Source organism: Natrix helvetica (genome assembly GCF_964273705.1).
Source record: "Natrix helvetica genome assembly, chromosome: 3".
Taxonomy (NCBI): Eukaryota; Metazoa; Chordata; class Lepidosauria; order Squamata; family Natricidae; genus Natrix; species Natrix helvetica.
Window position 1 is genome coordinate 162,753,765 of NC_138549.1, and position 13,747 is coordinate 162,767,511.

At 38.3% G+C, this 13,747-nt stretch overlaps 1 protein-coding gene across 2 annotated transcripts in view; it reads left to right on the forward strand.

Moving 5' to 3' along the window:
- The first annotated feature begins 12,296 nt into the window (after nt 1–12,296).
- The window catches only part of GNAS (GNAS complex locus), a 241,776-nt gene continuing 240,325 nt past the window's right edge, over nt 12,297–13,747 (forward strand). Inside the window, exon 1 of one of the 2 annotated variants that reach the window (XM_081948387.1) lies at nt 12,297–12,776. In XM_081948387.1, coding sequence (XP_081804513.1) covers nt 12,566–12,776 — 211 coding nt within the window. In that variant the 5' untranslated portion in view covers nt 12,297–12,565. The remainder of the gene's footprint in view (nt 12,777–13,747) is intronic. The other variant, XM_081948389.1, reaches the window with a different exon arrangement.

Here is a 13,747-nt window from a genome sequence, read left to right on the forward strand (position 1 = left end):
ATAGCCCATTGTATCTGAAACCTATAGCTGGGGAAATAGCCAAATATTATTCTAAATTTGTGTAATTTTACTATAACACTAATAATGTATCACTTAGTGAATACAAAGTATAGGTAGTTAAGATGCATAGTTGAATATTTGTTTTTTTAGCATATGTTTGCTTGCTCCAAAATACTTTACATTATTAGCTAGCTGTTCATTTTCTCTGAAATGCAAATGATTTCACCCAGATTTCTCTCTGCTGACATAGCCAATTCAGTGATAAATGTCTCTGAAACCATCTCTGGTTATCTAACAATAGTAGGAAAGATTTAAAAAGTGTATATCCAGTGTAAATATATTGATTTTACATATACAGTAATTAAACTTTAAGTTATATAAAATATACATGAAAGTGTACCTTGTCTAATAATGCTTACAAACACATCTTCCACTTCTGAAGATTATTTTATTTATTCATGATTTTAATTAAATTTTAACATGCCTTTCTTTTGTTTCTGCCATACTCCTTTCCATCTTCCTTTTTATATTGCTCACTTTTTAGTGTGACTCTCAACAGACCACATGTGTTCTTTAGCACACATACACACCCATAGTTTATCTACCTGTGTTGTGACACTTTTTTCATTTAAAACATGGCTTTTCACCATGCTGTAGTTCTTCTTCTAAACTTTTTTGCTTTAATCCTAGACTTGCGACTAAGCCCATTGTATTTTTAAATGCTGGCTGCATTTTTTTTTCTTTTTGCATAAAAAGATGGGATATTCCACTGAATTTAGTTGGACTTCCTCACAAATAAACATGCATGCAATTGCACTCAGGCAAATCACTATTTTTTAGCAATCTTGAAAGCCTGACGATTTGGTTATAAAAGGTAAAATTTTGTATGTAACGCCCGTTTGGGAGCTCAAGTCCCCCCAGCGATAGAGTCTCTCTAACCCCAAGAAACCCTCCAGGCCATAGGTCACCTGACTTCAGCCAGACATTCTAAGGATGAATTAACAAATTTTGCTGGCATTCAGTTAGCCCTTCTAGCAGCCCAACACAACAAGATAATCCTCAATAGGTGTACCCTAGGTGATCTGGCTGGCGAATTTACTTTTAGTTCTTTACATGGGAGTAGTGTTATTGATTTTGTGCTGGTATTTCAACCCTTAAGAGAGGCAGTCCGTGCGTTTTACATGGACTGCCTTACGGAGAGAGACCATTACCCCCTGGTTACAATTATTGAGCTCCTTTCAAATATACATCTCCCTAGGGGCCCTCAGATATTAGATCCCTATGTGGCCTTGTACACAAGAAGGATCAAATGGTCTCCCAATACTGAAACAAAGTTTCACTCCTTTTTATCATCTCCGGAGTGTCTCAACTTATATAATCAGGTACTAGCAAGTAGTGGCTCGGAGATAGTCTTGGCCTTTGAATCACTAATTAACAGTGTCCAAAGGGAGCTTGGAGCTGTCTGTGGGCCGAGTGGTCCATATCAATCCCAAAGTAATACTTGGTTTGACAAAGATTGTCTGATGCTTAGGAACCAGATCAAACGGGTTTACCTGCTCTACCACAACCGAGGGGACAAATATCCACCAGAGGACTACTACCACCTGAAGCGGGACTACAAAGGATTAATTGCTAAGAAAAAGAAAGCTAAAGAGAGAGAGGAGTGGGATCTACTTCTCCTCTCCATCCAGCAGGACGCCCGACTATTTTGGCAAATTGCTGCCAGCTCTTTGCCGGGCCATCAGAAACCCCTCTCTGCTGTATCTCTAACAGAGATTGGGAAAACCATTTCCTGGCAATTTACCAGGCGTCAGCAAGCTCGACTGTGCCTGACCCACGGCTGTCTCCTGTAGCCCCTGACTGGCAACCTGTGACTCATGCTGAGATCACCGAGATTATCTCCGAACTCAAGTCAGGCAAAGCTCCTGGTCCTGATGCTATTCCCCTGACCTGCTAAATCCTGTATGGTGGATTCCTCTTTTGGCAAGACTCTTTACGTATATGAATTCCTCCGGCAGGATATCTACCTCCTGGAGCTCAGCAATTATTGTGCCAGTCTTTAAACGAGGAAATAGAAATAACCCAGCTGACTATTGCCCCATAAGCCTGCTCTCCATTATTGGGAAATTGTACGCTAAATATCTCCATCGCAGACTCCTCTCTTGGGCTGAGGAATCCAATATTATTGGTGCTGAACAAATTGGGTTTAAAGCGGGTTGTGCCACACTGGATCACTGCTTTGTCCTAGCGCACCTGGTCAACAAATATACTACTATACCAGGTGCAAACTCTTCACTGCTTTTATCGACCTAAAGTCAGCATTTGACTCAGTCCCTAGGGGTCTGTTGTGGTCAAAACTGCTTAAAAGTTCCATCGACAGACGTTTGTTGTTCTTAATTAGATCCTTGTACAATCAGACCTCCAGCCAGGTCAGGTGTAGTCTGCAGGGAGAACTCTCTAATCCTATCCCGATTAAGAATGGAGTAAGGCAGGAATGTATTCTGGCTCCTCTTCTGTTTAATATATTTTTATCTGACCTGGCCAGTTACATTGGACATATTGAGTCCCACGCTCCGAAGCTGACAACTACAAAGATCCTGCTTCTTCTTTATGCTGATGATGTGGTTCTCCTTTCATTGACAAAACCAGGACTGAAAAGATTACTTTCTGCATTTGGGTCTTACTGTGTTGAAAACCATTTGGTTATTAATTATGATAAATCAAAAGTATTAGTGTTTACTAGAGCCCGGAAATTGTATAACTGGGATATCAGTGGCAATGCTGTCAAGCAGGTTTTACATTTTAAGTATTTAGGTATTCAATTTCAGAACACCGGTGCCTGGACCAGACACCGAACCCAGGTGCTTAACTCGGCCTCCTGTAGTCACCAGCAGATTTTAAGATTCTTTTATACCCAGCGTGGCCAGTTCATTCCTTCTGCCCTACATGTTTACAATGCCAAAACGTTGGCTCAAACTCTTTACTGTATTCCCATATGGATACGGGGCTTCAAGGATTGCATTGAAAGAACCCAGGCGGCTTTTCTTAGAAAACTTCTGGATCTTCTCCCTTGTGTTGGTTTTGTCTCGATGTACCTGGAACTGGACATTCGATCGGTGGAATGTATGGCCTGGATTAACACCTTTAAATGGTGGGTTTGGGTGCTTTTTCTGGCAGTTCCTGGCAGCTACCTCCCCCTGGCGTTTGCGGACTCCCATATTTCTCACTGGGAGAAAGAGCTGCTGAAGAAACTACATCTGCTAGGTTTTACGGAGGATGCCTTGGGAAGCTACGGCCTTAAGGACACCCAATTTAGGGTAATCCAACGGCTTGTGGATATTGATTTACAATATCTATGAACCAGAGCCAACAAAACTTGCTCCCCCCTGACTTTTAACCAACTTAATAATTATGGATTGAGGATGGCTTCCTATTTTTATACTTTAACCATTCCTAAGTATATAAGAGCTTTTTCCCTAGCTCGCTTTAATGTCTTGCCCTCAGCACTTTTGGATGGTCGTTTTAAGAGGCTCCCGATTAACGAGCGGCTATGCCCTTGTGACAGAGCCGAGGTTGAAACTGTGGAGCACGTCCTTCTATTTTGTCCCATGTATAACACAGACAGATCCAAGTTACTGTCTCTTCTTGAAATCATCCCTTCTAGACCTAATGGCTGTAATTTGTTTGTATATTGCCTTGGAGATGGCTCCTCATACATCACCTCTCTGGTTTCCAAATTTTTCTTAAGAATTGTAACCATTAGAGGAGAACGCTGTAACTTTTCTTAGTTAACCTTCTGGTGACTGATTGCTATGATGTTATGATCAATTCTCTTATGTCTCTTTGTAGTACTTGTGTTTTGGTCTGTGACTGTAAATAAATTATTATTATTATTATTATTATTATTATTATTATTATTATTATTATTATTATTATTATTATTATTATTATTATTATTATTATTATTATTATTATTATTATTATTATTATTATTATTAAGGTAAAATTTTCTCCAAGTTGAGGTTGATTCTGATGATTGCACGCCATGTAGATTTCTTGGTAAGAATATAGAAGTGATTCACCATTGTTTCTTCCTAGGAAGGTTTAAGCTTTAAACCTCGCAGTTCCCAACTAGCATTAACCAAATTAAATAGCTTACACTTACTAGTTTAGCCAAATAAACTCAACTAAAAGCTGTATCCACCCTTCTTTAAATGAATTCCTTGATTTGAGGAATGTTTTGTACCTGTTTCTTCTTATCAAAACAAGACAACAATTTTACATTTTAATGAAAATATAGAAGTTTGTAAATGTTAAAACTGAAAAAATATACAGAATTCCCAGCCAGCTGTTCCTGTGGGGCAAGCATTCCAACAGCACCATCAATTTTGTTTTCTTCTTTCACTGATACCGGTACTAAATATTTCACAGCTACAGAGCATGGTTTGTGAGATATCTGCTTTGCTTGGTGCATGCTGTATTTCTTTTCTATTTTCTATTGCAGTTAATATGATGTGCCTTCAAAACCACCCCTGGGGTTGCTTTACATGATAGATAGCATATTGTTATGTAAATAAATAATGTTAAGCCTAAGAAAGCAAGCAATTCTTATCCATCCTCGTATGATTAGGTCTAATTCCCTTCTTCAATCATTTTCTCCATTTCATCTACATATGTAGAACACTTAATATTTTCAACAAAATTGAATTCTTCAGTTTCAGCTATGATAAAATAACCTTGAAACTATTAGAAGCTAGTTTTTATCTCCTTGATCTATATTCATTCTAATAAATATGAAATAATAAAATTGTAAGAAATAATTTCAAACCAGGTCAATCATAACTATAGTTTCATATTGAATCAAGAAACAGAATTTGTAGAATCTAGGACTCAAGGCAATTTTGCTGATTCCTACAAAACAAATGTAAACCTGCACATTAGCATAAGAGAAATAAGAAAATCTGTTCTCTGTATTTGAAAGTGAAGCTGTTTCATTATTTTCCTAACTCTATGCTAATATGCACAAATTTATTTTCCCTATGACCTTAACAATACATAAATGCACGATCTTATTTTCCCGATGACCTTAATACAATATAAATATAAATGGAAATGTCTTACCTGCTATTAAGAATAGTGGTAGTCCTATTTTGAAAACTAATCCACAGATTAAACAATTTTCCATGATTTGGTTTGTTTAGCATAAAGTTGCAGATCAGGAGATATCAACAAAAGCAGTGTACAGCATGAATGGCTTGTCTTATGAACTTGGCTGGAATATATAACTTCAGACGACCCAACCTCTTTCCACTGTACATTTCATTGTAAATATGAATTCCCTACACCTTTTAAAACCTCACTCCAAATAGCCCGTTTACTGATCAATTACTCTGTATTAATTTTTTACAAAATGTAAAATGAAAATGGGTAAATCTCCATTAATCTTCATGTTATATAAAATGGGAAATATTGATCCATTTGGCTCCACTTCTCTGACTCTGCACTTTAATCCTATTTCTTCTTTGCTGTCAAACAGGTACTCAGAAACCTGGCTGTTGGATCATTATTGATCTATTTCCTTTTCCCAAGTTCTTTTTATTTGGTTCCTTTTCATATTCAAGTAATCCACTACAGTAGTACCAAATGGTTGTGCAATTATTTCAGTAGTTACATATACTGTACTTTATACTTTCTTCCTTTACTAAAATTTCAGTATGAAATACCTTTATTTATTTATTTATTTTATTGAATTTATAGACCGCCCCCTCTCCCCAAAGGGACTTTAGATATTAAAAATCTCATTTACCTGTCTAATCTTAATACAATTAAGAACATCCAATTCCAAATCACGTTTGTTCACATTCCGAATCATAAACTGAGACTCCTAGGTTTAATTCATTCTTACAAAAACTCTAAATAAAATATTTATTTTGAACCCTATAAAAAGATTCCATTAACATCAATATTACTGAACATACGATTTAAGCAAAATAGATTTGAATTAAGTATTTACTGAATATATGAAGCATACAACCAATTTTGTATTTATTTTGTACAATGACAATAAAGACTATACTATACACTGGATATTCCTTGGTAATTGATCTATTTACTACAGTTTATAAACCATCTTATTTTCAGGTTTCTAGGCAGCAATTTATTAGCAAAACGTTTGGCAAACTTATCTAGCAGCTCACATGGAGATCTTTTGATCTGACCATAATTTAAGAGAAAATTGATGTCAGAAATACTGTGAAAATGTTTTTTTTAAAAAGGAATTAGTTAAAGTGTATCTCGTTTGTCAGAATTCTAACTGAAAGGATATGTAAGGTAGCATTAGTAAAATTTAGAAAGATTGGTGCAAACCAAATTTTTATTTTTCTGAAATCATAGACAAATACATATTAGAAAGTTTATTGATTGAAAAAATGTACGTTATTACAAATAAAAGCATTTGATAAAATGAAAAGGGTTGAATTATAAAAAGTTTTGTACAAAGATTAAGTTGTGTTGTTGAATGCAAAAAGGCCAATATATGTTGGTGATGTAGAAAAAGCAGATGCAGACAGGAGTAAGGTTGTGCTGGGAAGGCCACCCGATGGAAGGCACCCTGATGGGAAGGGCACCTACCCAGAGCATTGTTCAGGGCTCCCTTTTATTGTCAAACTTCTCAGAATAGTAAAAGCTCATTGGACGGAAAATCCACTTGGCAACTATTGATTGGTTTACAGATGCATGCTTTCCTCATGGACACCACATGGACACCTCATGATATAGATACGTGACTCTCTAGTAGTTAATATTTTGCTGCATGGAATGTGATGTCTACGTGTAAATTCCATTGTAAGCAAAAGGATTAAGAGGAAGGAATGTGGACTTTGACTGATTAATCAATGTGGTTTGCCAACTACTGAATAACCAATTAACCCCACAAATATACAATGGGGGAAAGGATATCTGAATGGAAATAAGACAAAGATTAGATCGTTGATTGTTTAATGTATTAATATATTTTAAACAAATATATAAGGAAAGCTTGAAGTCATGTCAGAGATGTATTAATTGGCAGAGAACCCAAATGATTTGCAGCAAATATATGATATAACAAAGAGTATGAAATTGAAAAGAATGTATTTGAAAATGAATTATTTCAGCATTCGCATAAATGGATTTAGGAAACCAGAACAAATCAATTACCTGTATTTTTCGGAGTATAAGATGCACCTTTTTACCTCAAAAAAGAGCTGAAAATCTGGGTGCATCTTATACACTGACTACAGCATTTTTGGCTTCCTGAAACCCCATCCCCTTTGCAAAAATGGCCGTGCATAGCCTTTAGGAGGCTTCCATTGTGCTCCTGGGGGCTGAGGAGTCCAAAAATGAGCAAAAAACAGCCAGTTTTTTGCCCTCCAGCCCTCAGGAGCACTCTACAAGCCTCCTAAAGGCTAAGCAAGCCCTTTTTTTGACAAAAAGGGGCCGTTTTTGGCAGGTCTGCAGAGTGCAAAAACTTTTTTTTAAATTTGCTTCTTCAAAATCTTGATGTGTCTTATATTGCGGTGCATCTTATACTCCGAAAAATACGGTAACTGGTACAACTTGACAGAATGTTTAAAGAAGATAGGAAAAGAAGTGTAGAAATTTAAGATGCACAAATATAAATATAGTAATATTTATAGTTGGTAACATAATTTATTTATTTATTTCAGTTTTGAGGCTGCCTGTTTCCACAGCAATACTGGGTGGCTCACAATTAAAAACTGAAAGAAAACAATATAGATTTCCAGTGTAATCATGGAGATAAAAAAAAAAAACTTCCTCCTCTGACCCCAATACTTCAAAGTATTACAATAAACGCCAACAGAATCCAAATTCTGTATAAAAAGTGCAGCTGTGGAGCTTGCAGATTGCTGAATGGAGAGCCTGAAAAGCAAAAATCAACTCTGGGGTTGTTGCCATACCAAAACTGGATACCAATTGGCAAGGTATCATTCTCTCAAGTCAGATTCTGGATAGTCAGAATTTTCCCCATAACTGATGTGACATTCTGTAAAGACTCAGTGAGTTTCTGGTATGGCTACCAAAGGCCCAAAAAAGAAACAAGACATTTTGATTGCCCTTTCTTGCCCTGCCTGACCTCCAAGGCATATCTATCATTTGCTCAATAATGGAGCTCTCTGCTCCAACCCCATTCTGAAGGCTCTATCTGTCACTTTAAAAGTGATTTTAGGAATAAATAAAATATAACCACGCAGTAAATTTCTCCAACACATTCTTCCAGCTAATGCAGGGAAAACAATACATAACGTTAAATAAAATAGGATAAAAGCTTCCATGCTGAATAGCGTAGTGGCAATTAACCTGCACTCTAAAATAGAAGGAGCAGTTAATAGCCACAGCATTGGTACTACATTGTAAACTGCAAAGTAAATGCAATTCTGAACAATTTATCATCTGGACAGGGCAGGGCAAGCTTCATGGATGGCTTAGGTAAGAACCTTCATCTGAAAAGATTGATTCGTCTCAGATCTCCCATTAAAACAACAACAACAATTCCTCAAAATTTTGGTTGAATAAAAAGGAAATCACAAGCTTCTTAAGAGGAAAAATTCAAAATAGTACCTGCACTGTACTCCTAAACAAGGCTGTATCTTAGGCATTAATTCCTACAGTAGGCAGAAAAGTTCTCAGACAGAGGTCTTTTAAACAGGCTGCATGGTAGATAAATATGGGCTAAATACCGAGGCGAGATAAGTGTTTCTCAACTTTGGGAACTTTTAAGATATATGAATTTCAACTCCCGGAATTCCGCAGCCAGTTCCACTGGGCTAGATGGATTTGTTAGACACCACTGTCTAAAGCTGAGACTTAGAAAATGCACACCATGTCAACTTGTCACTGGTAAGGCTCCCTGGTTCTTTCAAGGAGATTCCTTGTAATCTCTTTGATCCCACCTAACCATCTTATCTTGTTACCTGCCTCAGTTCTGCCAAGCCTATTCATTTTTCCTAAAATGAAGGCAGCAGTTTCAGTGGCAGCCAAATTTGCAAAAGATGCAGCAGTTGAAATATTTTTCAACAGATTTTGTCTGCTTTGCACGGTTGCACCTCTTTCAAAGGTGTAGCCCTAACAATCCTTTCATCTCATTTCACCAGATCTCATTTCCAGCAAGCTGTTCATCTTTCTTATTATTTATATTTCCAGTCTGTTTAACCAACGGAACCCATTAGATCATCTGATTCCCAGAATTCTTCAATGACCTGATTTGAAATTATTCATTATATTTATTAGAGTCAATCTCATTTTCTCTTATCTCACAAGACGGCTCCAAAGAGTACTCTGTGTCTTGTCAGGAAGATGGTTAACATGGAAATAACTGCCTTGGCAGCAATGTTTTGGTAGAAAGCATTCTTGATAATGGAAACTTGTAAGTCAGATTGAGAAGTAAGCACTTAGGATGCAATTGCTATAGATTGAAAGGTATAATTTTAAAATGGAACAAAAAATAAAGGTGCTGACAAAAATATAGTAAGGTACATGAGATGAAGCATCTTCCTTTATGGAGAACAATAGATGGGACACTCTTTTGTTTCCTATTCTATCCTTCCTGAGGAATCATCACCTTAATGTTAGCATGTTTGTGTATGGTTTGTGGTGATCCAAAGTATATTGGCAGCAACACAAATCCTTGGTATATAACCTTTGCTGATAACGTTGAAAGGATAAGGGTGACACTAAGAGTACTTCATAATGAAGTGAAAAAGCAAAGGTCTGCAGCTGGGTAAAGGATATCTGAGACCAATCTCAGTAGAAGAGCTTTGCAAAGAATTACAAAATTGTTACTAAGAATGTAGCTGGACATTTTTGGACACTTGGCAACCAGCTCACCTTTACAGCTGTTTGCAGTGTCCTATGATTACATTACCATGATTCGCAATTTTTTTTACCAGATTTAGTGTTCTTTCACAGTTCCTAGTAAGTCACATCATGTAATATGAGAATCACATTCCCTTGGGAATAAGACAAATTGAATTAAGTGTATCTGAAATTGTGCTTGCATCCAACCCATGCTTATCCTGCACAAATTGTACAACACATTCTTATATATGCAATTCACCAATTCCATCTTGGGATCTATATCAACTACAATTGTATTCAACTGAGGGATGTAGTCCCAAAAAATGACTTTGGGATTACAGCCCAAGCCATAAAACTGCACAAATTTACCCAGAAAAGGAGCCTGTTAACAGAATGCTTTTGGATTTATACGGATAGAAAGTATTTTCTCTATCTTTTTGGCTTCCCCCTTTACATTATTAAGTTATTTTTTCTTTACATGATGAACAATGTGTTGCATTGTTCCTGTTGCATCATTTCTTGGCAAATTGTCTGATCACAAATTACAAGGCAATTCTTCTTCTGGTACTTTCTAAAACTCAAAAAAGAGGAAAGAAAATGTGCTATTAATAAGTGTCTGTAAAATCATCTGCTTGAGCTCTGTAGTTCTTCTTGTGAGGATGTCACTTTTACATCTGTGTAATCATAGTATATGATACACATATGCTACAACCACAGAGGGGGCTATCCATTAAACTTTTTCTATGGAACTGATATTATTTTCTGTGGTATCAGTTATTACTATACCAAAGTACTGTATTATGTTTATTGTCTTAGAGAGTTCTTATAGATCCAGCTTGCAGTGTTTATATTGCCTTTATAAATATGAATAATAATAAATAAATTGCCTTTGATAGGATTATATTACTCTCTTTTACATTTCTAAACTTATCAGTTTGCCTTTAATACTCCCATCTTCCAAATGTTGGAAGAGTGAAGATATTTTACACATTTGGTTCCTTTGGATTGGTGGAACCTATTATATATATACCTATGATGTGTATTTAATTTACACATTTCTACTCCAAGTATAGCTCTCATAGCATAGAGATCCCAGCAATAGTGAGTCCAGGCTCACTGCTTCTACATCAAATTTCTAGGAGACCACTCCTCAAATGCTGTTAGCATTTTTTCTCTGTCTATTACTTATCATGGAATTAAGCCAAATTGGAGACTCACTGGAACAGAAAGAATACCTAAAAATCACTTAGATGTAGTGCAAAGTTCTCTGTTATCATATTGAGAAGTGCAGACTATTTATTTTATTGGTTTATTAAATTTGTTTGCCATTCATCTCATCGTGAATAGGAAAAGATGCGGTCTCACTAGGAAGAAAGTGTAGTTGAAGAGCGGAATATGTGATCGTGGCAGACTGGCAGAAGGTAAACATGTGAGCTACAACATGGATAGAGGAATCTCAGATGTATTGGCTAGACCCTGCAATTGAAAAAGATTTCCTGAAGAAAGGCAATTGCATACAATTTCTCCATTAATACTAAGAAAAGTACATAATTGAAGTCAACAAGAATTAAAGTTTCGTGTACTGCTCATTCTAAGTGTGAATTTCAATGCAATAATAACTTTAACTGCTTATATTAACAAAAAATAAGTTGTTGGGGTGGGTCAAAAAATTATTTCATTAAAAAACTTATTTTCCAATTGTCTGGAATTTAAGGAAAGATTCTTTAGAAATCTTTCTAAAACAATATCCAAATCTTCAATCCATATGACACCCTCAAAGATCAGAGGAATGGTCTTTTAAAGGCAAATCTTAAAGGGCACAAATAATTTTTTTGTATAGACTATTATTATAGAGGTATCATTTAAGACCCAGATTGTCGGGGGCAACATGCTGACTCTGTAAACCGCTTAGAGAATGCACTGTGAAGTGGTATATAAGTCTAAATGCTATTGCTATTTATGGCTGGAAGAACAATGAAACTTTTCTTCACCTATTTGGTATACATTAGGTAAAAAGTTTTACCTGAGAGATTAACTATGGTTGTCTTATTGAAATCAAAAAGATAACCTGGTCCTTAAGCCAGACTGGTTGGTGCCCAACTATGTACATATATTTCTTTCAACAAGTCTCTCTTCCCAAATTATACTTTAAGATTGTAGCGCGCGCTCTTGTCCCTTTCCAAAATGCAGCAACGAAGTCTTTGGAGTAGATCGGAAAGAAAAAGACGGGAAAATACGAAGCAGCAGCGCTTAAACATGTAAATAAACATAAAGGAGGAAGCAAAGGCAGCGCCGCGGTAGGAAGTAGTTTTTCGCTCTTCGATTTCTGGAGAATACGGTAAATTCGGCTCAGTCACGTGTTTTGCACACACCCAAATTTAAAAAAACAAAACACACACACAAACAGACTGAAAGAGAGAAATAGACAGAAGCACGCATACATTCATAAAGCAAAAGAGGGAAACTAATTTGAAAAAGGGGAAATAGGAGCCAAAGAGGACCCAGGCAAAACACGTCGCTGAGTTCGGAGGAAAAGTTTCCACCGCTCTGAAAGTCTATGGAGGTTCTCGGGGGCCGCCACTTTGAACGTCGCCCAAGGGAGAGCCGGCAGAGATTCCCCAAGTCCGCCTGGCACGTGCGGAGCGAATAACAAACGCGTGTAGAAAAGCGAGCGTGCCTTTCTATACGCCCCCCCCGCTTTCTCGGCAGCATGGGGATGTGCTATAGCCTCCGCTCCGGGGGAGACCACCTGCCCATCTCTGCCTATCCCGCAGGCGGGGACGCGGCGGAGCTGCAAGCCGCCAAGAAGGAGAGCAGCAAAATCAAGGAAAAAGCCGATCGGAAGCGCAGCCAAAGCATCGACAAGTGCCTCAAAGCCGAGAAGAGGGAGTACAAGCAGACGCACAGGCTGCTTTTGCTAGGTGAGAGGGAGCGAGCCGTGCGGGGAGGCGTGTGTGGTGCTGCGGCAACTGGGCGCCAGAGCCGTCGAAGGGAGGCGCCTTGCTTCTGTCTGGTATTCCGTCGCTTTCTCCGTCTCTCACCATGCCACCATCCCCCTATCCTGGCGCCCTCCTGGCCTGTTGGCTTGGGACGCCTATCCCCCCCCCCCCTCAGCCACTCTGGTAGGGACGACGACGGCCGCAGCTCTCCACGTCCCAAGGGGCGCCACCTGTTTGCCTTGTGTTTTTCTTCCCGCCTTTCTTTGCTTTGCAATTCGGTTTGCTGCTGCTCCTCCCTTCCCTCCTCCTCTACGGTGCCACAGAAAACAGGACCGTCGCTGTGGAAAGGGAAGTTTCCCAGCGTTTGCCTTTTGTGGGATCCATATTTATATTACCAGCGTTATCGTTCCTCTCCGCCTCTACAGTATTTGCCTGGCTGGCTGGCTAGCTAGCTAGCTAACTAAATCAAGCCTTTGTTGTCAATGCACAGCATGTATACAATGAAATTGAATGAGCTTCCCTTGGTGCAGCCCCCCCCCCCCAACACAAACAAACTAACTCAGGGGTGTCCAAACTTGGGAACTTTAAGACTTGTGGACTTCAACTCACAGAAGATTCTGGGAGTTGAAGTCCACAAGTCTTAAAGTTCCCAAGTTTGGACACCCCTGAACTAACTAAATCTCTCCCTCAACGCGCACCCCAAGACGTTTTTGCAAAGACATTGCAGAAAAGGGAGAATTGTTCATGTCCGAAAGTTTGGGAGCCATAAATTATGCTGTCGTTGCAACACGACTTTCTCCCGCTACACCCACTAAATCACCCAGATTAGCGCTTGAAAAAACCGAGGGTGATGAGCGCAGCCAATCCGCCTTGAGGACCAAGTAGCCGGGAAGAGAGGAATTACCCTGGGACGCTTCCCCTGGGGCACCGCCGGGTTGGGGAAGGTGCAACGG